The sequence below is a fragment of the Martes martes genome, assembly GCF_963455335.1.
Source record: "Martes martes genome assembly, chromosome: 1".
Classification (NCBI taxonomy): domain Eukaryota; kingdom Metazoa; phylum Chordata; class Mammalia; order Carnivora; family Mustelidae; genus Martes; species Martes martes.
Genome location: NC_137888.1, coordinates 80,566,496 through 80,591,132, shown reverse-complemented (window position 1 = coordinate 80,591,132; position 24,637 = coordinate 80,566,496). Strand labels below are relative to the sequence as shown.

The 24,637-nt window shown below is 41.7% G+C and overlaps 1 protein-coding gene across 1 annotated transcript in view; it reads right to left on the bottom strand.

The window, feature by feature from the left end:
• The window catches only part of KCNAB1 (potassium voltage-gated channel subfamily A regulatory beta subunit 1), a gene marked incomplete at its 5' end in the record, with an annotated part of 256,557 nt that overhangs the window by 21,959 nt on the left and 209,961 nt on the right, over positions 1-24,637 (bottom strand). The window contains 3 exons of the mRNA XM_080806500.1: positions 2,496-2,590; positions 4,395-4,515; positions 5,408-5,493. Of these exons, the coding sequence (XP_080662626.1) occupies positions 2,496-2,590; positions 4,395-4,515; positions 5,408-5,493 (302 nt within the window). The remainder of the gene's footprint in view (positions 1-2,495; positions 2,591-4,394; positions 4,516-5,407; positions 5,494-24,637) is intronic.

Genomic DNA, 24,637 nt, shown 5'->3' with positions numbered 1-24,637 from the left:
ATTGGTTTAACTTAGAATAGCTGATGTGAAACACCAGCCATTTATTCTCTTTGGGGTGGGGGGAGATAAAAGCTGCCGGCTTATTTATCTACTTGCCTAGCTTTCTATCTTTTATTTATTTATTTATTTATTTCTGTTTTTTGCTTCATTTATTCTATAGAAATGGCTTTTCTTTTTTTTTAAAGCAATTTTATTTTTTCATTTTAAGTTGGCTCCATGCCCAATGTGGGGCTCGAACTCATGACCTTGTGAACAAGAGCTGCATGCTACACTAGCTGAGCCAGCCAGGTGTTCCGCAAGTGGCATTTCTAGGTGCACATATATTAGTACGGAAAACATTCCGCCTAATGATGTAGGAAGGCTTGAGAGTCTGTGGAGCTCTAAAGAAGCCGCTTTGTGATCAGAAAGAGGCTTTTCACCTGAGAGCCCTTCATGTTTATTGTTAAGGATGTTTCAGTAGATGTTGACTTCATGGAAGTCAACAATAGAATTATTTTTCTGCGTTGCTTTTGGACTTAGCCACCTTCAGTATTTTGTACCTCCTTACTTTTTATTATTTTTTTTTACTTTCTCCTTTGTTAATTCATTTGTAAAAGGTGTGAAAGGTTTTTTTGTTTTGTTTGTTTGCCGATTGTAAGCTGCTTCCAAACAATGACGGAGGTCAGCCAATCCTGTCCAAGTACAGTTCAGCTGCTTCTTCCTCCATTAGAAACCTGGGTTGGTAGGGAGACAGAAATGTCTTCGGGGGAGATAAACAGAGCCAGGAAACCTGGGTTCTAGTATAAACTATTATCAGTTTATGCTCTTGGATTATTATTTGACCTCTTCGTGCTGTTTCTACATCTGGAAAGGTTTACCCTCTTTTAAGGATAGTCTGAGAACCAGTACTCAGCATATGCGGAAGTACTTTGAGTTTTTAAAAACATCTCTGAAGGGGTGGCTGGGTGGCTTAGTCAGTTCAATGTCTGCCTTCAGCTCAGGTCATTATCCGGGGTCCTAGGATCGAGCCCCGTGCTGGGCTCCCTGCTCAGCAGGGAGTCTGCTTCTCCCTCACCCTCTGTGTGCTCTGTGTCTCTCGCCCATTCTCAAATAAATAAAATCTTTTTAAAAAGTCTCTGAAAAAATGTAAGGCAACATGCTTAGCCACACCTGATTAAGAGTCATCTGTATCCATTTAATTTTGTACAGATTAAAGGAGATGAATAAAAATGCTTAGCCCAATGCTTGGCACATAGGAGGTGCCCAGTAAAACTGCAATTTTCAATGCTTCCTTTTCTTCTTCACTTTCTTTTTTGCCTTTTTCTTTTCATATCTTCTTCAATAGGATGCTTATAGTTTTTCCTTGCTAACTTATTTAAACTTGGTTCAGAATAATGTGCAATTTTCAGAAGCAAGAGCACAATTAATATTCTAGGATAATTATATTTTGTGATAATGCCAAGCTAGAAATAGGCATGTTACCATGCTTTGGGAGATATTATTTTAGAGAACAAACTAGCTAATAGGTCAACTGTAACAAGCAGAAGGAGTGGGAGACCTAGAGCTTTGAAACGGTTCTGATTAGCGAAGGTCACAGTCGTCCCAGCAAGTTGATTACAGGGTTGGTGGTTCAGTCCTAACTTGGGCTGTCCTCCTGCTAACTTTGGAAACAAGATGGAAACAAGAGGCTGTGTCAGATTTCTGCTCCTTAGGGGCCTCTGCCATGTCTGAATTTTTAAAAATGCCAATATTCTCTCTCTCCCTTGACATTACCATTTGTGATTCTAATGTTATTACACGTTGTCTCAAGATTTTAAAAACAGACACGTTGTTAATGAGGGATGTTTGGAGTACTCTCCAATAAATTAATCATCAAGATGTTCTGAACGGAAATAATTTTATGTCAGTGATGTCAAGTATCTTTCTGTTTCAGAGAAGAATTTAAATTGTAAGACTCTGTGGCCTTTCGATCTCTGCAAAAACACCAGCCTTGAGCCCCAGAGACAGAGGCTTGCCTGGCTTTGCATCTGCTTCCCAAACCCTCCCTCTTTGCCCCCCACCCCCAACATCAATCCGCCTCAAGCCTGACTCAGCTACAATGGGTTTGCCCCAATTGTTTTGTCAAGAAAAGTAAAAATAGATCCTCTTACAAAGAAAAGGGGTTTTACATTTCATCAATTTCCAAGGAGGAATGAAATGCTTTCTTGAACATGAGAATTAATAACAGCATAGGGATTTAAGCCCTATAAACCCAACCAGGGCAGTGGGCATTTCCCCCAGTCTGCAGAGGAGGAGAATTTTCTGTGCTGACAGATTATGAACGCCTGACTGATACTTGGCCATGGAGCAGAGGCCTTCTTGGGGCTTGGGGGAGCCCGCCTGAGGACATTGGCCTGGCCAAGGCCGTGCTCTGCCTGAGCCAGGAAGCCACAGGCTGCTGCAGAGCTGTTCTGTTCAAACTTTTTCCATCCCCCTCTCCCATGCCTAGACTCTTTTCTAGAAGTGGGGGAAAATACCTTCAGTGAAGCCCTAGAACTTTCAGGCACTCCGTTTCCATATTTTCCTGAGATGATTCCACAGGCAAGTGGAGACCATGTCATTGCTCCAACTCCTACAGAAGAAAAAAATGGAATAAGTTGCTTGTGCAAACGGAGATTAAAAGTGTGAGAGTGTTTAAAACAGGACTTGGTTAGTCACAGGAAAACAGCAAGTCAGATCAGTAAGTTAATACCAGCATACATCTTTCCATTAATATTTATTTATTTATAAAATAATTTGTTTATTTGAGAGAGAGAGAGATCACGAGTGGTGGGGTGGGGCAGAGGGAGAGGGAGAAGCAGACTGCCTGCTGAGCAGGGAGCCCAATGCAGGACTGGATCCCTAGACCCTGGGATCATGACCCGAGCTGAAGACAGACGCTAAACCACCTGAGCCACCCAGGCACCCCTAAAATTTAGTTATTTATAGGTTGTGCTTCATTTGTGTAAGCCAATTGAACATGTACTCTCGGTTATAGGGAGCGGGCCTTGTTTTCAAGCCAAGCAGGCCTAAAAACGTAGCTCACTCATACTTTGCTGATGTCTAAGATGGATGCTTCTTTTTATACTCAGAGACCAGCACTGACTTGCACAGGAGAATGCCTCAGTGCTTCACTTGTCCCCTGAGCCTGGTCCATGGCAGCACAGTGCCTACCGCAGACGAAACACAGAGCAAATGCTAACAATGCCAGTGATCCTTATTGCTGTTGATGGTCTTATTCTTTTTTTTTTTTTTTTTCCTTACCCAGCATTTTCCTGCTCTATTTCTTAGGAATCTCTATTTTTTAGAAAGAAAGTTATCTCTGGACCCTGTGTTGATACATCCAGGCTGAAAATGTAGCTTATTCCTGTTTTTTGGATGTCCAAAATTCTTTTTTTTAATAAAGATTTTATTTATTTATTTGACAGAGAGAGATAGATCACAAGTAGGCAGAGAGGCAGGCAGAGAGAGAGGGGGAAGCAGGCTCCCCGCTGAGCAGAGAGCCCGATGTGGGGCTGGATCCCAGGACCCTGAGATCATGACCTGAGTCGAAGGCAGAGGCTTTAATCCATTGAGCCACCCAGGCGCCCCTGGATGTCCAAAATTCTTATGTACATATTCTATACATAAGAATATATATATATTCATATATATACTAACTGAGCCACCCAGGTGCCCCATAAGTGGCATTTCTAGGTGCACATATATTATAATGGAAAACACTCCGGCTAATGATGTAGGAAGGCTTGAGAGTCTGTGGAGCTCTAAAGAAGCCGCTTTGTGATCAGAAAGAGGCTTTTCACCTGAGAGCCCTTCATGTTTATTGTTAAGGATGTTTCAGTAGATGTTGACTTCATGGAAGTCAACAATAGAAATATTTTTCTGAGTTGCTTTTGGATATATACATATATATCCAAAAATATATTAATTTACCTACATAGACAGGTGGTGCTAGGCTTGTCAGGCAGTCTTGAACTCCCCAGGTCTAACTTAGTTCCAGGCACAGGGGATAAGATAGAGATGTATAGATCCACAGTTGTTTTTGGAAAGGCAGTTATAATCTACTCAAAGATGCATGCTTTGATTAGAGAAGCACCCTATGAAAAAAACGAGTTTATTCATTGTTTCTGCCCTTCTTTCTATATGCATTTTTTTGAACACCTCCTGAGTAAAGCTTATACACCAGTCACAATTTACGGCCACTTGGATTTCATCAGTAATACCCTATAGACACCCTGTGGGCACATCTGATTCTTCTCCAGGCTCTGAAATGGATAGTTGACACAATATCTATGTTAATTAGGACCATTAAGGAAAGCATTTCGGTAACACTTTTTTCTGAATGACTGATACTCCTATTGTTAAAAATAATCAGCAAATTTGATGGTGAAGATTACCTATTTTATGGTAGAGCTCTGGTAGCTGCACCTCCACTTTCTCTCTCTGAAAAAGATGGTACTCAGCTTGTTCACAGACCGGTGGGATCATATTGAACTGCCTTGCTACGGAATAGGCTTCCTAGAGAGAAATAAGATTGCAACTGAATTTATACTCATGAGAAATAAGGCTACTCTGTGATTCATATGCATGAGAAAACTTCATTTTATTTTATTTTTTTATTAACGTATAATGTATTATTAGCCCCAGGGGTACAGGTCTATGAATCATCAGTCTTACACATTTCATAGCACTCACCATAGCACATACCTTCCCCAACGGCCATCACCCAGCCACCCTATCCCTCTCTGCCCCACCCCTAGCAACCTTCAGTTTGGAGAAAACTTCATTTTAGTGCAATCAATACAAACCAAGAAACGTGTAGGATGCCAAGTAATAAGCGAAGTTGTGACCATCAGGCTCACTATAAGCAATATCAAATGCGTGAAATCCTTATTATTTTGGGGGAGGTTCTGGACTGGGTAAAGTCCAGGACAAATTAGTCTGTATGTGAACCATAATAGTCCGTGACAAGACCAATTGTGGTTTCTAAAGAAATAAAATGCAGACTAACATATAGAAATGATGTGTCATTAGCAGGTTATAAACAGTACAGTTACTTAATACAGTTTTTAAAAAAGGAAGCCAGACTGTTTTGTTCATGTATCTCATTAGCTGGGAAATTCATGAATTCATTCATACAATGAACTGTATTCATTGTATCTTGCCACTGAAGAACATACTAGAATATGATTCCTGCTAGAGACCTGCACCTTCCCTGCTGTATTCTGAGCTGATGAGATCCACCCTCACCCCATATCCATCCCTGAAATGACAGAATCAATCATAGCATTCTAGTGTCATGGTGATTGTTAGGAAAGTTTGCAAAAGGTCTTGTAATTTACACACACTATCTGAAAAAAAAACAGCAATAAAGTATGTATTGGCCATTTAAAAATAGAAATGAAGTTACCATGATCTCCATAGCACTCCACCGAGAGGTCCCCCAATACATCGCCATTCCTTGGTTTATCACATGTGTCATGGCTCGAACAATTTCTACAGAAGGCCAAACAGCATTTCATTAGTTTCTCTACTTTTTGGAGTTACGTGATCTTTGGTGTGCCGCCCCCCCCCACGCCCATGGCTTAGAAGTTTAATGCTATTATTTGTTTTATTAACATAATTATTTGGACATTGGTGACAACATAATAGTCTAACAAGAAATGCTGATGGTTTGGAGGCTGCTGGTTCTTTGGAGTAAACCGATTTTCCATTTTCAGCTTGCAGCACTACTACTAAATGATATTAAAGACATGATGACCACTTTCAAATTCTTCCTTGACTTCTATTACTTCATGGTTGCTGCCCTATAAAAGAACGTATGAATAACCTTTCTCAAAGACTGGGTACCTTAACGAAGTGAGAAGTAAGAGGAAGCATTAGTTTGACTTTGCAGAATGTAAGGTCACTGAGGATAGAAGGCCTGTCTTTGTGTGTTGGATTTGCAGAGCTGGGCCTCACACAGGGTGTCTGTGTAATAGAGATGACTCAACAACAATATGTTTAGCAGAAAGATAAACATATTAAATGCTGCACAAACAGTTGAGCCACAGTGGCTCCCAGCCCACAATGGCACACCCTGTCCTTGACCACGTCAAACTTAACTTTATTCTGAGACATCCATGTAATGCACTTCACCGGGGCCAGCTTTCTGGCCCCATGGAGTTTGCTCATCGGCTTCTTTCAGGTTGACATCACATTGCCTAAACAGGAGAATGAATCCTTTCCACGGAGAGCTGGAGTTGAGCTAATCCTCTTGGCACCAGCTAGATGTAATACAAAACCAGAGAGCATGGAGAGCCTCAAGTTCAGTGGTGTAAAAAGTCAATGGCATGGCTGGATTTCTCCCACAAAGTGGGTCAAACACCCAGAATGCCAGGTCATTTAACATTTTCTAGGGGTCGCAGGCCTCAGGCTTCTCTGTGTCCTACTAATAATACCTGTACAGTACATGTCCTTCAGAAAAATCAAATCCTTGTCTCAGAGTTGAGTTGAGGTGGATGTATTCTTATTTTATTTCTCACAAGCAAGCACTGTCTAAGCTGGTAAGGGACAGGATATAGAGTGAGACAGCTAGGGTTGGGGACTTGGTTTCCTTGCTTGTTTGGCTCTTAAATTGCCCTTGGTTTCTTTGTTTGGAAGATGGGAATGCTTTTACTCACCGTTGTCTACTCAACAGAGGTAGAATTCGGCTTATAAGAAAAATATTTTTCTTTCTTTGAGAAAGACTCCCAAATATCAGGTTATTACTTAGCAACTCAAACTATAAGTTCCTTTTTCCTTTGTAAAGCAAATGAGATACAAGAAAGTTCTATGAAATGTTTTCCTTTTATCATACTACTGGAAATGAGTGCCTATGGTGAACACTTCTGGAAGCAGAGAGCCATTATTTAAACCTCTTCCCAGAAGCCTTCGCTCTGTTTGGACCCCTCCGTGGTTGCCCCAGCCCCCTTCCCTTCACACCCCGCTTCCTTTGGAGCTGAGGGGCCCATTTCATCAGCAGTATTCATTAAGGGTCTGCAGCGCTAGGGGCAGGGGATGGTGAATCAACATGGTGAATCACACATGTTGGCAAACACTGGTGAGGTTGACAGAGGATAAATTGAACCCAAGGTGCCCTGTCTCTATTCTGTAATCAGTAAGCTGAGCACAGGACAGTTCAGTGGCCGGTTGTCATTGAGGCTCTGACGAGAGCAGTAAGAGGAAATGGCGCTTGTGGCTCTTTCTGTACCTTCATTCTCTCATTCAACACGCACATATTAAAAACCTAATATTTGCCAGGGACTCTGCCAGTTGCTGGGTTCATCTGTGAGCAAAACGAATACAGAGCTCTTGGACTCAGGGAGTCAAAAGTTGAGAGGGGGAGAGGGTGATGTACACAAGGAAGTAAATACAAGATGTGAAGTGTTGTGAAGAAAACAAACCGGGGTCTGAGATAAGGAATGAGGTCAAGAGGGTTTCCCTGAGGAGTAATGTTTAGGCATCAAGAATAAAAAAGGAGCCAGCCGTGTGAAGAACAAGGAAAGAGCGTTCATTCTAGGCAGATGGAACATGTGCAGGACAGAGCTTAGAGAGCTCTAGCAATCAGAAGGCAGCCATTGTGGCGGGAGCTGAGTAAGGGAGGAGGACAGGGGTAGAAGAGACAGTTGGCAGAGGGCAAACCATGTTGTTTGTATGTTATTCAGAGTTTAGCGGGAAGGCTACAAGAGGATGTAGTTTACATTTTAGAACATTATTTCTGACTCTGCCGTAGGGAATCCGTTGTGAGGGGAGGACTAAAGGGAGCAGGAAGATCTTGAGGAGGGAATCGCAGTATTCCAGGCAGGAGATGAGGGTGGCTGGTCGTAGTAAAGACAGACAGACAGGGATGGATTCAAAATATATTTTGGTAGAATCCACCGGCCTTGAGACTGGACTGAATGTAGCAAGTGAGGGAAAGGAAGGAATCAAGATGATCTCCCAGATATCTGGTCCTATACAGGGATAAGGAAGACTGAGGGAGCAACAGGTTTTGGGAGAAAAATCAAGGGTTTCTCTTTGAATTTGTGATGAATGGGGATGCCTGTGAGATACTAATGGGGAGATGTCCAGTAGAAATCAGTGGACAGATGACAGGGACAGCAACTCGGGCTGGAGGTGACATATATATCACTGATCAGTCTATTAGTTGTCTTTAAATTCACAGCAGTGGATGAGACCACATAAGGGGAGTCTGCCGTGGACACAGAGAAGGTTCTACAAGCCAGCCCAGGAGGGCTGGGTTCCGGTTCATCAGCGGCCAGAGGAGTAGGAAGGAAGCCAGGTCATGAGATGTTGCAGAATTAAGAGCAGAGCGTGCTTGGAGAAGGAGCTGTGTCCACAGAGTGGAACACACTGAGCGTTCAGAGAGTACAAAGCAGTGTCCACTGCCTTTGGCACACACCAGGGACGCCCTTGCTGGCCATGAGAAGAGCCATTTCAGTGTCAGTGGTGCCATGGGACCACAGCCAGGTGGGAGCAGATGGAGGAAAGAGGTGGGGAGGGGGAGGACGGGCTTTAGACACAACCTGAGTAGACTCTTTCCAAGTATGGAAGTGAATGGAGCAGAGAAATGGCTCAGTAGCTGAAGGGGTACTTAGGGCCAAAGTAGAGTTTTATTTTAAAGACGGGAGACCTAAAAATGAGTCTGCATGCCATAAGAAGTGATTTCAAAAGAGGGACTCAATGATGATCCCAACTGGGGACTGGGGCAGGAGGAAAAGGGAGAGGGAGGTTTGATCAAGTGAGACGGAGGGCGGGCAGTACCTGTGAGGTGCAGAGGACCCAGCATCCAGAGGGCAGAGCTCCAGAAGGTGCGTCGAACTCATTGTGGGGAGACATGAGAGCCCCCGTGTGATGAATTCTAATCTTAATAAGCTATCAATCAAGTGAAGAAGAGGTGGCTGTGTGAGAAGACAAGGTGAGAACGAATGGTTCTGAGTATGGATGAGCCTATGCGAGACCCTCCAATGCCCCCAGATACTTCAGTTGGTGGTAATTTCTTGCTCCCTGATTGGTTGTGCTTCTCTCTCTGCAGAGAAGGGTTTGGTGGAATGAAGAAGAAAATGCCCGTAGTTCTTATCTTTGGAGGAGGCTGCGGCACTGAATGCAGGGGGAAATGGTGGGAGAAGCAAGGGGCTGCCACAGATTAAAAATTAAGCTTAATGAATGTTAAATTTGTTGTTGTTTTTGAACTTCAAAGAACCCCCTCACCCCGAGTTGTTTAGCTTTGTAGCTGGAAATTGCCATCCTGGTGGCTGAAGTGGGCTTTCACACCATTCAGCTATTTAGGAACACAAGAGGGCAGCATTGTTGAAAGAAAAAAAAAATCCGCGGAGTCTAGCTGGTTTTACTCCTGTTCACGGAAATGTATTTCAGAAACATCCTCATCAGAGCGTGGATTCCAGGTGGGAAAAGGATGTTAGGGGGATTATTACAAGCACTGCATGCACCTGCCTTTGGGAAAAGAGACGCAGCAACCAGGATTAAATCTGGCAACCCAGGACTGCATGGGACTCCCTCTGCTATTCCAGAAGCTGGAGCACCCATGGTTTTCAGCTGGGACTGTGCATTAAAACACCCCCGGGAGGGAGCTTTAAAAACTACGCTGCCCTCCACCAAGGTTCTATTATGTCAGAATCTCTAGGGCTGAAGCCCCATCGTCAGTACTTTAAAAACTCACTGCAGACGTTTCTAGAGTGCAGTCAAGGTTTAGAACTACTGCGCTTGTCTCTACCCACTGTCCCGAAGTCTGGCCCCTGCGCCAGCAGCATCAGCAGCTGGAAACCTGTTAGAAATGCAGATTCTGGGGTCTTGCTCTGCACCTGCTGAGTTACAAATTCAGGGTGGGCGGCGGGGCGCAGTAGTCTGTGTTTTAAGCAGCCCTCCAAGATTTCCTGGTGTGTTTTGAGAACCACTGCTTTATACCATTCCCAAGTAAGCCATTTCAGGCTGTACAAACTTCCTCCTACATTTCCTCTTCTGCTCTTTCGTCTAAATGCTTCATGCTGTAATTTCACCTTTAATTACTTACTTTACTGCATATGTAAACAGTCACTGTGGCATGCAGGCGTCCATGCACGCACACCCACATGCATATACACACACTTCAGTATAAATTGAAATCATCTGAGGAATCTGATGAATGGCAGAAAGGTCCAGATCCTAGCCTACTTCAGTGAGCCTAGGCCTTTGTGTTGTTTTCATCAGCTCTAAAACCTTGAAGTTTGAGAAACACTATCTGAACTCCTGAAAAACTTCGTTAAATCTTCCCTGTGCACTCCTTTCCAGGTTGAAACAATCATTGCTATGTGACCCACAGGCCCCAGGAAGCTCTGTCTTGTTCCCTGTATCCTTAGCACACAGCTGGCTCTTATGAACGTTTCAGGTCAATTTCATTCCTATGAGTATTCCATTTCTCCATTTGTAAAGTGAAGACGATATTGATCCTGTGGAATTCTTCAAAGCCTGAGATAAGATACTGTGTGTAGATCAATTCGTGACTCTAAAATTGTAACACAAACTGAGTAAGAAGCAAGCAGGGTATGGCCCTGGTGTTTCTTCTCAAATAGGCTCAGTTTCTAACATTTTAGTTACAAAAAAGAAAGTTGACACTCTTCTTTCAGTAATGTAGGTTATCTTTGTTTTCAAATCTGCATTTTATGCTAATGGACTTCATAAAACTGTTTGAGTGCAAAAATGTGTTGATAAACATGTTTTTTTAAATAGGCCGTCATCCAAAAAAGATAGTTGCTGACATTAAACCGTCTTTCATGGGAAACGTTCCTTTGACCTTTAAAAGTTGTAAGCAAATAGTTATGCTGCGTGAACAGTAAACTATAAGAACTTCAGACAAAAACATGCAGAATTTAGTGTTTTGATTAAAAAATGGACTCAGTCTGGTCATAGTGACACAGAATGATAAAAACAAAAGACACCTTACAGATAATCCATTGTAGGTTCCTCTTCATTGTTTTAAGGTGTAATTAAAAACCTCAATATTAGTAACAATTCTAAATATTTCAACTATGTTTATAAAATGCTAAGAGTTAAATACACAAAATAATAATTATACCGTATGGTGGAACTATGTGTAATTTTGTTCTCTTGTTTTCCAAGTCTTCTGAAAATTCCTGTAATTGTGTTATCATATTTTATAATTTAAAAAAAAAGAAAAAATCCCTATCAAGCAAAGGTGCCACCTTAAAACATGAACATTTACAGATTAATTCACAAATATTTTTAACCAATGAAATTGCCATTTTTAGAGTTCAGAAATGGTTGACTATTGACAATGTCATTCACATGGTTCAACCTAAGTGCTAACGGATCCTTCTTTTTTTTGTTTAATTTTATTTATTTATTTGACAGACAGAAATCACAAGTAGGCAGAGAAGCGGGTAGAGAGAGAGGAGGAAGCAGGCTCCCTGCTGAGCAGAGAGCCCGATGCTCAATCCCAGGACCCTGGGAACATGACCTGAGCCGAAAGCAGAGGTTTTAACCCACTGAGCCACCCAGGCACCCCCAGATCCTTTTTTTTTTTTTTTTTTTTCAGAGGAGAGGACTATGGTGGAGGCTGAAGCACTGGGAAAATGTAGGGACTTGGTTTCCTCTAAGGAGTTACAGACACTTAGAAAACATAGGGCTAAACCTGGGCACAGTTTTCCCTCCAAACTGGCTGTTTGTTTATTTAACTTCCTTCATTCATTTGCTTATTTAACTTCAGAAACTTGTGGTGGTGCATTTATAATGGTACCTCTTTGTGGCTTAGAGGTTTCTCCTTGCTTTATGCGTCCTTTATCCTGGCTGTGGAGGATCCTCTCTCAGTGCTCAGCTGAGTGTCTGGAGACAGAGAACTATCCTTTTTCACAGGAATGGAAACTCAGACCTATAAATGGAGTATGTCAGGTTTAGCCTTACTGCGTGTCTGAGGGAAGCCGGACTTCCTTTGCCTCCCAGAAGACACACTGGGATTCAGGAGACCCATCACTTTTGTCCCATCACTGTCACTGCTTTGGGAGCCTCCCTTGACCTTGTTGAATCTCAGTTTCTTCAACACAAGTGAGCAGACTGATGTTAATTGAGCACATAGGTAATCTTTCTAAAAACTGTTTTGCTGGAAAATATCTTAACCCACATTTCATTGGTGAAGCAGCTGAGGCTCAGAGTTACTTGGGCAAGTGCTCAGCAGAGAGCCTGTGAGGCCTCTTCTAGCTTTGAAGTTCTAGGCGGCTTTGTATATTGTGCATTGTGGGAGAAGGTGGGTTGGGGACAGAAAAATAACAGGGCATTTGCTTAATCCCACCATGCATCTGTGAACATGAAATGCCTTGTGTGTGGTTATCCATCCATTTGCTTTTTTTTTTTTTTAATTAACATATAATGTATTATTAGGCCCAGGGGTACAGGTCTGTGAATCCATCCGTTTGCTTTTAATGCGTGATGACTATGGTTCATGATGTATACGAATGACCTGGGAAGCGTAAGCTATCTTTTTGCCTCCTTGAAGAGAGACTTTAAATTTGATGACTCTCTGAAAAAAAGAGCCAGAAAAGGGATTGTGTCTTCATGTGAGCTGTTGAAGCTCAGAGAAAAAGTGGTCTTCACAAGATGGTTCACAAGATAGAAGCTTTCTGGATCAGGACATAGGCCAAAATGATCAGGACAGACTAGATTCAAGAGACTAGGAAGCAATTCATGGACTGAGTCAAGTCAGTAAAACCTTTCAATTTAAACTTTGTTCAAAACTAACCCCAGAATGGAGCTGTAAGTCTCTAAGGACAGCGTGTTGTCCTCACCCTGCAGCTAACCTGTCCCCAGAGGGCATGTGGTTCTCAACCTCTCTACTTTGCCAAACGTTGTTATTTTGGACCCTAGACACTTTGAACTGAGCCTCTGAGATCGCCCAGATGTGATTTCTGAACCTGATTCTGAACTGTGGAATGCATTTTGACACTTTTAGTCTCTCTTTGACCTGAAGTCCAAAGGCCCTAAACAAAAACAGTAGTTGGTAAGTACCCCCAGGTTCCAAAATAAGACCTTGGGCCACGTACGTAAGACTGGTGAAAAGGTTTGGCCATCATTAGCCTAACCCCCAACTTGAAAGAACGGTGGAGGTTGAGAGATAATTGAATTGGATTTGAGTTCTGTGGCATTTCCCTGCCTTCCTCTGTGATGCCTCCCTCCCACTCTACCTTTCACTTCATCTCAAACCGAATAAAACTCCAGAACCAAAAAATCCCATTTGCAGAACGTGCAAATAAGAGCAGCTCCCTCAAGTAAGAGCCTGAAATTGCTGTGACTTTTCCTGAACAGAGAAAAGCTACTGCTCTGGGGACTCCACTCATTCATCAGTGCCCCCTATGGAGGGGGAGGCTGTGTGATGCTGTATACTTTTATTTCTTCCTCCATCAGACATGGTGCTCTTTAACCCTAGCAAAAGAGCAACTGTTCATTTCACACCTCGGTAAGAATGGCCAAGTGACTTCCCTAAGGCAATGACATCACTTTCTTATCTTTCAGTACAGCTCTCTCCCTCATTATTTCTCTGTAACTCTCCTACCACCCCCTCCGATCTTTCTACTCTTGCCTGCTGACACTCTCCAAGAAATAAGTATGTTGACTACAGATCATAAAATCACACCTCTTCCTTAAATATAATCTAAATGTGGCCCCACTGTTTCCTACTAAAACTAGGTGATTCCAAACTATCCGTTTGTAACAGCCGTATTTGGCTAACACTAAAAGGTGGTAAAGAGATGATTTCTGTCCTGACAGTGTTAGTAGTCAGTGCTTGGGAAAGGAGTTTTTTTAGTTTGAACATGGGTCTTCTCCTGATGTGGGATATCTCTCTGATACAAATGAAGATATTAAAATTAGAAAAAAAGATTTTCTTCCTTCTGCCAAAGCTTTTAAAGTTTTGCTCTTACCAGTTAAGCTCCACCAATTTTATCATAGAACATGGCTGTCTTAGTCTGTTCAGGTTATTGTAACAAAAATACCATAAACATATAACAAACACATTGTAGGTGCCTTGAACAGCATTCATTGCTCACAGTCTGAGGCTGGGAAGGACAGATCAGTTCACTGAGATACTAAAAAGCAAATGGTTGACAAAGTACGGCATCCCTTCCTGATCAAAACTCTTCAAAGTGTAGGGATAGAGGGCACATACCTCAATATTATCAAAGTCATCTATGAAAAACCCACCGCAAATATCATTCTCTATGGAGAAAAACTGAGAGCTTTTCCACTAAGGTCAGGAACACGACAGGGATGTCCATTATCACCACTGCTATTCAACATAGTACTAGAAGTCCTAGCCTCAGCAATCAAACAACAAAAGGAAATTAAAGGCATCCAAATCAGCAAAGAAGAAGTCAAACTATCACTCTTCACAGATGATATGATACTATATGTGGAAAACCCAAAAGACTCCACTCCAAAACTGCTAGAACACATACAGGAATTCAGTAAAGTGTCAGGATATAAAATCAATGCACAGAAATCAGTTGCATTTCTTTACACCAACAACAAGACAGAAGAAAGAGAAATTAAGGAGTCAATCCCATTTACAATTGCACCCAAAACCATAAGATACCTAGGAATAAACCTAACCAAAGAGGCAAAGAATCTATACTCAGAAAACTATAAAGTACTCATGAAAGAAATTGAGGAAGACACAAAGAAATGGAAAAATGTTCCATGCTCATGGATTGGAAGAACATTGTGAAAATGTCTATGCTACCCAAAGCAATCTACACATTTAATGCAATCCCTACCAAAATCCCATCCAGTTTTTTTCAAAGAAATGGAACAAATAATCCTAAAATTTATATGGAACCAGAGAAGACCTTGAATAGCCAGAGGAATATTGAAAAAGAAAGCTAAAGTTGGTGGCATCACAATTCCAGACTTCAAGCTCTATTAGGAAGCTGTCATCATCAGGACAGTATGGTACTGGCACAAAAACAGACATATAGATCAATGGAACAGAATAGAGAGCCCAGAAATAGACCCTCAACTCTATGGTCAACTAATCTTCAACAAAGCAGGAAAGAATGTCCAATGGAAAAAAGACAGCCTCTTCAACAAATGGTGTTGGGAAAATTGGACAGCCACATGCAGAAAAATGAAATTGGACCATTTCCTTACACCACACATGAAAATAGGCTCAAAATGGACGAAGGACCTCAATGTGAGAAAGGAATCCATCAAAATCCTTGAGGAGGGGCACCTGGGTGGCTCAGTGGGTTAAAGCCTCTGCCTTTGGCTCAGGTCATGATCCCAGGGTCCTGGAATCAAGCCCCGAATTGGGCTCTCTGCTCAGCAGGGAGCCTGCTTCCCTTCCTCTCCCTCTCTCTGCCTGCCTCTCTGCCTGCTTGTGATCTCTGTCTGTCAAATAAATAAATAAAATCTTAAAAAAAAAAAATCCTTGAGGAGAACACAGGCAGCAACCTCTTCAACCTCAGCCACAGCAAATTCTTCCTAGGAACATTGCCAAAGGCAAGGGAAGCCAGAGCAAAAATGAACTATTAGGACTTCATCAAGATCAAAAGCTTTTGCACAGCAAAGGAAACAGTTAACAAAACCAAAAGACAATTGACAGAATGGGAGAAGATATTTGCAAATGATGTATCAGATAAAGGGCTAGTATCCAAAATCTATAAAGAGCTTATCAAACTCAACATCCAAAGAACAAATAATCCAATCAAGAAATGGGCAGAAAACATGAACAGGCATTTCTGCAAAGAAGACCTCCAGATGGCCATAGACACATGAAAAAGTGCTCCATGTCACTCGGCATCAGGGAAATACAAATCAAAACCACAATGAGATACCACCTCACACCAGTCAGAATGACTAAAATTAACAAGTCAGGAAATGACAGATGCTGGCAAGGATGCAGAGAAAGGGGAACCCTCCTACACTGTTGGTGGGAATGCAAGCTAGTGCGACCACTCTGGAAAACAGCATGGAGGTTCCTCCAAAAGTTGAAAATAGAGCTACCCTATGACCCAGCAATTGCACTATTGGGTATTTACCCTAAAGATACAAATGTAGTGATCCGAAGGGGCACGTGCACCCAAATGTTTATAGCAGCAATGTCCACAATAGCCGAACTATGGAAAGAACCTAGATGTCCATCAACAGATGAATGGATAAAGAAGATGTGGTATGTATATACAATGGAATACTATGCAGCCATCCAAAGAAATGAAATCTTGCCATTATGCCTAGCGAAATAAGTCTATCGGAGAAAGACAACTATCTTATGACCTCCCTGATATGAGGAAGTGGAGATACAACATGGGGGGCTTGAGGGGTAGGAAAAGAATACAAGAAACAAGATGGGATCGGGAGGGAGGCAAACCATAAGAGACTCTTAATCTCACAAAACAAACTGAGGGTTGCCAGGGGTAGGGAGGTAGGGAGAGGGTGGTGGGGTTGTGGACATTGGGGAGGGTATGTGCTATGGTGAGTGCTGTGAAGTGTGTAAACCTGGCGATTCACAGACCTGTACCCCGGGCGCTAATAATATATGTTTATAAAAAAATTTAAAAATTATAAAAAAAAAAAGCAAAGGGAACAAAACCCACCCATCGTACATGGCGCCCAATATTTCTATATTCATTAATAGTGGAATAGTTATTTTTATACCAGGGAGCATCTGCGATTGCATTGTCAATATCTGACTCAAGCCTTAAACTTATGATCTTTACAGTTGTGGAATGTCATCCTCCTTGGCCAGACAGACAGACGTGGCATCCTGACATGTAGCTTCTTCTATTATCCTGTCTGGAGCTTTTTATTTATACAACTGTCTGTCTGTGTACCAGCTTCTTGGGACAGGCTTTTAACTCTATTTTAAAAGGAATTCTATCTTGTGGATGTAAGAATAAAGCAAGCAACTTGGCAGGGGATTGATGAGAGTAAAAAAAAATATTTATCCTAATGAGATTTTCTACTGGCAAATCCAGTTTTTTTTGGGGGGGGGTTTGTTTTTTGTTTTTTGGTTTTTTTTTTTTTGCTGTAACAGGAAGCAATCTTTATTGCTTCTTTAAAAATGTAGAACTGAAAAAAAAAATGTAGAGCTGGCCTTCCTTCCTGGTTCTGCCATGGGAGACGGCTGAAAGAAGATGCTACATATTCATCTTAGTGATACTAAACCCACTGTTCCAACAGCAGATGTAGCTCGCTGGCAGCCCCAAATCCATGCTGGCTCTGCAGAGCTTGTCTCTGTCAGGTATCTGGTAACTAACCAATGGCAGCTAACTAAAAGGCAACTTTTAAACTTGATATGGTAGAGTGGAATGATTTTCTCAGCTTTCCAACAGTGAACTACCTGGTAAGGAGGGAATACTACCTCTGTTCCTATATGAAATGAGGCTCCTGCTGCTCTGTATGTTGAAATATAAGGCAGGCCCAGTGGTGGCATCCCAGGGCAGACCCAGGGGGACAGACTAGCCTCCTTCTAGAAGATTTTAATAAAGAAAATAAGGGAAAACCTCCATATATGGGTGGGGAATGGGAAGAAGGTGAAAAATGGGAAGGAAAGTCCCAAAGAAGGAGATTAAGGGCTCCTGATACAAGCAGAACATGCGTCTTGTATCTTTTTCACTGCCCCACATGTTATTAGAATCTTCTGCGAAGAAAGGATTTAGCAAGGTTTTTCACGGAAAGGCAATGCTTCTTCAATGTTTCTACCACGTGAGCCACTAAAGTGGCCACAAAAGCAAATGTTATTTAGACAGATTTGGCTTTAGCATAAACATGTATGCAAAAGGTTACCTTACACCTCAAAAAAGCATTTGCTTTAAAGCAATAGTAATATTTTTCTTTATGCATCTTTGAGTAAAACTGACACAGAAGGAAAATGTTTCATGTTTACTCTGCGGCTTGTCCAGCTTCCCTCACACCCACCGACCCCATATCCACCTTTTCCACGCAGAGCACACTGCCTTGTGCTTCACGGGAAAGGCATGCCTGGTTGTAAGGCAAAGAGCAGCAAGAATGGGGTGGGTGACTGGAAAGGTATAATGAATTGTCCATCTTGGGGTTTGATCTTTAATTAGACACAAAACCCTCGTTTGACCTAATCCTTTCTGCCCTGAACTTTTGTATATTTCCATGCCACATTTTGTGAGGCTCCCTCACATAAATATAAGGGCCTTCTGTCTTCTGAAGTATTAAGAATAACCATTAATAGTAATTTAGCTCTTTTAATACAGCTGGCCTTATTCTAAATACTTTATATGAACTCAATCACCAAAACAATCTCAAAGAAAAGGTCTATGATTGCTATTCTTATTTGCACGTGAGAAAATGGGGCCACAACGAAGGTGAGTAAATTGCTCAAGGACACCCAGCTAGTAAGTGAAAACAAGCACTGTGCTTCTAGTCTGCTCTTTAACACAGAGAACATTTCAACATTTTAGAAATTGTCAGAGTTGTGCCAGTTGAGTGGACCAGGAAGTCCTGATAGAGCATGACAGTTTACACTAAGGGGAGAAGATGCTAACTGTAGAACTCCTTTGGGAGCCAACGGGAACCATTTTGTTCCTTGGGATCACTCACTTCCTCTGGGGGCCTGCCCAGTGTGCATGTGCGAATGCAGGGTGCTTCTCTGTGTCACAGTAACATGGACCATTTCTCTTTCCTACTTGGCCTTCATTGCCTGGCAACTTTTACAAGTGAACCTCTTTCAATATAGGAAATTTGACAGGATAGATAGAGAACGATGGAGAAAGAGACCATGAGTTCCTGGGTTGTTCTTCACTCATGAACTGCCATCTCCAAAGTAAGGCAGGAAAAGGTAAGTGCAAAATAGAGGAAGTATCATGCTGTACGTACACGTGAAGAAGGCAGGGTGTTTAATTCCAACTAAGGGGATCAAGATGTCTTCCTTGGGAACATTTCAGGCTAAGGAAACAATGAGCAGTGCTTCTTGAAACTAAAAGCAGTGATTTCAAAAATGTTTTTGCTTCCCAATTAGTTAAAAAAAAAAAAAAGTATACTGGTTAAAATAAGTACCTACCGCAAAGCTAATATGTTATTTAAAAAATTAGGTAATGGCATCCAGATCCTGGCCACACAATACTGCATTCCATTAACAGGACCAGGACTCCTTGGGAGAAATGGCTGATTACAGGGCCGGGGAAAGCACAGGCAAGTTTGGAACATCTTGTGCTGGGTAAGCAAAAAGTCCTCAGGGAAAAAAAAGAAAAAAAAAAAAAAGATGGAGACATGTCAAAGGCAGTCCAAAAGGACATGTTGGGGATAGTTGTGGTAACAAAATAAATAATGGCAGTAACGAATTATAAATCATAGAATAAAATCAGAATCTATGAGATCATAATGATATAAATAACTGAATAAATCAATTGAATAAAGAAATACAAGGGGAGGAGGGAAAAACTCTTCCTTACAGTAGAATGCCAACCAAAAAATGTAGTAGGTATGCTAGGAGTAGAAAATCACCATTTGGCAAACACCATACTACTTGTTTCAGATGAGAATCATTGTGGAATGCTACAATTAAGTAGGCAAAAGGTGATGAAAAACAGGATATTTGCACAGTTTCTAAATATTTCCCTCAAACTTACTCCTTGGTATATACCATATATACTTAGTGTCACATAATACAGGACATACTAAAGGAAAAAGAGTAATTTTACAGAGGAGAGACCTGGTAGACATCACCTTCACCAAGGGACCAAAGTTAGCATCAGCAGTAACAGGAAACATAAACATTATGCACCCTTCCTCCCTAGTGGGAAGCACCGAAGAGGACACAGCATCATTTCCGTGGTATTCTTGCCCAAAATGCCCAACATGAATTTAATCATTAGCAAATATCTGAAGAGCGTCAACGGAGGGACATTCTACAATAGAACTGGCTAATGCTTTTCTAAACTGTCACAATTACAAAAGACAGAGAGGCCAAGGAACAGACTGAGCTTAAAGGAGACCAAAGACAAATGAAGATGAGCGGCACTGTATGATCTTAAAGTAGATATGGAGCAGAAAGGAATGTCAGTGAGACAATCGAGAAATAGGAATACAATCTGCAGATCATATATTATTATTGTGTCAATGTTAATTTCTAGATTTTAATAATAGTACAATGGTTATGTCAGATGTTAACACTTGTGGGAATCTAGGTGAGGGATATATAAGAATTTTTGTACTATTTTGTACTACTTTTTAATTTTTAAAACTTTTTAAAATTTGTGAGAGAGCATGAGCTGGGGGAGGGGTTTAGGAGAGGGAGAAGGAGAAGACGATTCCCCACTGAGCAGGGAGCCCTACTGGTGCCTGGATCCTAGGGTTCTGGGATCACAACCTGAGTTGAAGGCAGACACCTAACTGACTGAGCCACCCAGGCACTCCATTTTTACTTCCTTTTAATGTTTGAAACTGTATCAGTGGATAATTTAAAATAGAAAAATATCAACCATAAATAGAAATTTAACAATCATTAGATATAAAATAAATGGAAATCATGTTTTCTTCTTATCCCGAAGTGGATTAGATAGCACTCCCTGCTTTAGAGGTCTCCAAGGGAAGGAGTCTGGCTCAGCATGGCTTGTTTGGGAAGTGGCAGATAGGTCTCTGGTGCTGGCCTGTTTCTGGAGGGATGCAGTGAGAAATGGGTTGGCTTCTGATCCTGGAATCTGGGGTAGGAAAACTTGATTGTGTATTTCCAAACCCCAAGGGCTGCGCTTGGACTTCAACAGCCAGGAGATCGTAGTTAATCCTGACAACTCAATTCCACTGGCATTTTTATCTCATTTGCGTGTGTGTGTGTGTGTGTGTGTGTGTGTGTGTGTGTGTGTGTGGTTGTTGACTGAATGCTCTGCTTTCCCAAAGCAACACATGGGCATCACATAAAGAGTCAATGCCTAAAGGCTTATAACCAAAAGCACCAGACCTTTGACTCTGCCTGTAACCCAGAGGTAACCACTTCCAATATATATTGCTTATTCTAGTATTAATCTCTATGTTTCTCAATAATATTTCTGCATTATGCTCTTGGTCCAGCTTTTTAAGACATCATCTGTTGACTTCCCTTGGAGGTGAGGATTTTAGCTCCCACTCATACACCCTTCTTTCTTCACCATCTTCCCAATATGTTCATGTTTCAGTTTAGGGTTAAGTTCCTATTCCGTGTTTTCATTTTAATGACTCCATATTTAGTGCCCACTGCCAAGCAAAGTAGTTTACAGTGTTATCTTGCCTTCCTTCTGTAACTTCTCATTTCTCCTTCAGTTGACAATTTCTTCATTAACAGTTTTATTTGGAGCTTTACTGAATCTTCCCATACGTTGTGCAACTATCTCTCAGTACAGCTTTCCACATGGTCAAGTTTGTGAGAAACTCTGTTCCTTCTCTCCTTTTCCTGGCAGCGTCCCACCTGGAGGCTGCCATCTTCCTGCCGCAGCCCACACTGGGAGCGCTCTGTGCCGCTGCCCAGCTGTCGTGCTGGCGAGTCGCTTCCTCTCACCCTGGAAATCCCCTTCTTCCTCTAAAGGAGTTGGATCCTGCCGCTTCCTCCTTGTGGCTTTATCCTCTCAGTTTGGTGCAGCATATTTTCCAGTAGCTTTTGAGGGGTTGTGTTGGGAAGTCAAAATGTTCTTATTTCCTCCGCCTTGGTTTGGGAGGTTTGCCTACTGTCGTTTTGCCTCGAATTTTGAAGGCTTGCTCTATGGCAAGTGACTAGTGCGAGAGTGACCGTGGGAACAACGAGGGGACTTGCCACTTTTTCCCACTGGGGTTTTCCTTCACAACAACATCCCTATCTGTTAGTTTTTTCCTTGAAAAAATATTTTCCATAGAAATATTCTCTTATATTCTACTTAGGGAATATATATAATAGTGACCCAGAAATAAGTGAGAAGAGAGGTCTGGGGTCTCACTTCATAATTTTTTAATCTGTCCCCCTCCCCCACCCAGCCTAGCCCCACCTTCCTTTGTGACTGGTCTCTCTTAGCGGACAGCCACTCAATTGCTCCAGTGTATATACCTTTTGCTTCCTTCATTGCCTGCAGACCTAGGGACATCGAACCTTCATAGATCTGTTGTTCTTTTAAACAACCACTTGTTTCCAGTTCCCGCCTCACCCCCATTCTCTGTGACATTGGTACATCTAATGCTCTAACCATTCTGAGATTGCACAGTGGAGATTAATTTGCTTCTCACCTGTGGGCACTTCAAATAAATCTTCCCTCAGTTCTGCTAAGTCATTTACAATTCCTCCATCCTTTTTCCACCTTCATATATAAGAGTCTGGCTTTCCAGTTGTCTGCTACTTTTATCAGAAAGGAAATTTCTATTTCTGTTCCTTGCCCGGTATGTTATTTATTGGGTGATTTTTTTTTTAAAGGTTTTATTTATTTATTTGACAGATAGAGATCACAAGTAGGCAGAGAGGCAGGCAGAGAGAGAGAGAGGGAGGAAGCAGGCTCCCCACTGAGCAGAGAGCCCGACGAGGGGCTCGATCCCAGGATCCTGGGATCATGACCGGAGCCAAAGGCAGAGGCTTTAAACCACTGAGCCTTCCAGACACCCCAGATTTTTTTTTTTTTAAGAGATAGGGGCAGAGATATTTTACTCTGTCATCTTAAACCAAGAGGTTTCCCTCACTGTTTTCCAAACAAGGAAATTGAGACTCAGAGATTGGGTGGCTTTCACTCCCTCACCCACTCCCTATTTCACCAAAGCTGCTCTTGTCAAGGTTACTGATGGTCTTTGCACCATTAACACTGATGGACAATTCCCAGTCCTCATCTGACTTGACCTATCCGTAGCGCTGATACAGTCAATCCCATCTTCTTCCTTGACACGTTTCTTGTTTTCTTGTTTTTGTTTGTTTGTTTTTTGTTTTTTTGCTTTTTTAAACCTGTTCTCTTCCTCCTCCCAGCCTCTGAATATTGGAGAGCTCCAGGGCTCAGTCCTTGGTCCTTTCTTTCTATATGCTTTTCCTGCCTTTTCTTTCTGTTTTTACTCCCTGTGTGATTTACCAATTTTCAATGCTTTAAATATCTTTAACATGCAGACAACTCCCTCATTTACATCTCCATCTCAGGCCTGTCTCCTGAGTTTCAGATTCAGTGCCCAACTGCCCACTCAACATTTCTACTTGGATTTCTACTGAACATCTCAAATTCAAGCCCCTTGGTCTTACCCCACAAACCAGCTCCACCTATAGTATTCCCCATATTAGTTAATGGCAGCTTCTGGCAGCTTCCATCCTTCTGGTGACTCAGGCCTAACACCTTAGAGTCATTCCCCACTCCTCTCTTTCTGTTACACCCACATCCAACCCATCGGGAGCTCTTCTGGCTCTACATTCAGTATTTATTCAAACTCTACACTTCCATAGCTAGGACCTTCATCCGAGCCATCTTCTCTCTCACCTAGATTGCTACAATTATTTCCTCACATCTCCCTGCTCCTACATGTGCCCCTTTATAGTTCATTCTAATTCCAAGCCAGGGGGATCCTTTTGAATTGTAACTCATGTTACTTCTTTGTCCAAAATTCAGAAGGCTGCCAAACGTCTCTATAATCTCCCTAATCTCTTCTCCTACACTCTTCCTTCTTCACTCTCTGCAGTCACATTGGTGTCCATGATGGTCCTCAAACACAATAGGCTTCTCCCATCTCAGGATCTTTGCACCAAAAACAATGTCCTTATCGCTTTCCTAGTTACTCACTTTACTCCTTTGGGTCTTTGCTGGCATCTTACCTTCTCAGTAACCACTTTCAACTCTCTAAGCATCCCCTCCCTTACTCTTCTGCTCTACCTTTTCCTTGGTTCCATAACACTTGATCCTCTTCTAATCAGTCTATGTAACTTAATTTTTTGTTTCACTGTTTATTTCCTGTCTCTCTCGTTAAATCAAATGTGTCTCACAAGTGTGGAAATCTTTGTCTATTTTGTTCTCTTGAATATCCCAGGCATCAAGAACAGTGCCTAGTGTATAGCAGGCACTCATTAATAACTGAATATAAATAAATGAATGAGCATAATTTTAGACCTGTTTTTAGTATACCATGTTCTTCTCTGGGTCATTGTGAGTGCTGTAAGATGACATTTAAAATGCATCCTGTCAGTTTTTTGAGAAAGGAACTTGAAATATTTGTCTTATGCTTGGGTAGAGAGTAGGGAAATGGATGGGAGAAACAAAAATTTCACCATTTTTTCCTTCCCCAGTTTTTCTTTTTGGTCTCCATATCTCCCCCCACCCTTTTTGTTTGTTTGTTTCTGTTAAGCTTTGTGTGGATTTTTATATCAGTTTGTTTTTTCCTCTTATTAGAAAAAACACTCATTTCTAGGTGTCATTAGGTTCATCCCATTACCAAATATATTTCCAGTTTCCATGTTAATGACACAACACTTTCCTTCTTTCTCCAAGTAAAAGAGAGTTCTGCTGATAGTAAATTTACTTTGTTTCCCTTTCTACTGCTTCCCTGTACCCATCCCTTCCATCCATTAGCCATTTAGAAAACAAAAACAAATGTTCTTATATAAGTAAATTCTGGCTTGACTGTATTAGGGTTTCAAAAGTTGTTTAAAAGTATCTCATCTAATTACCATTAATTTTTCATGATTGGCTTC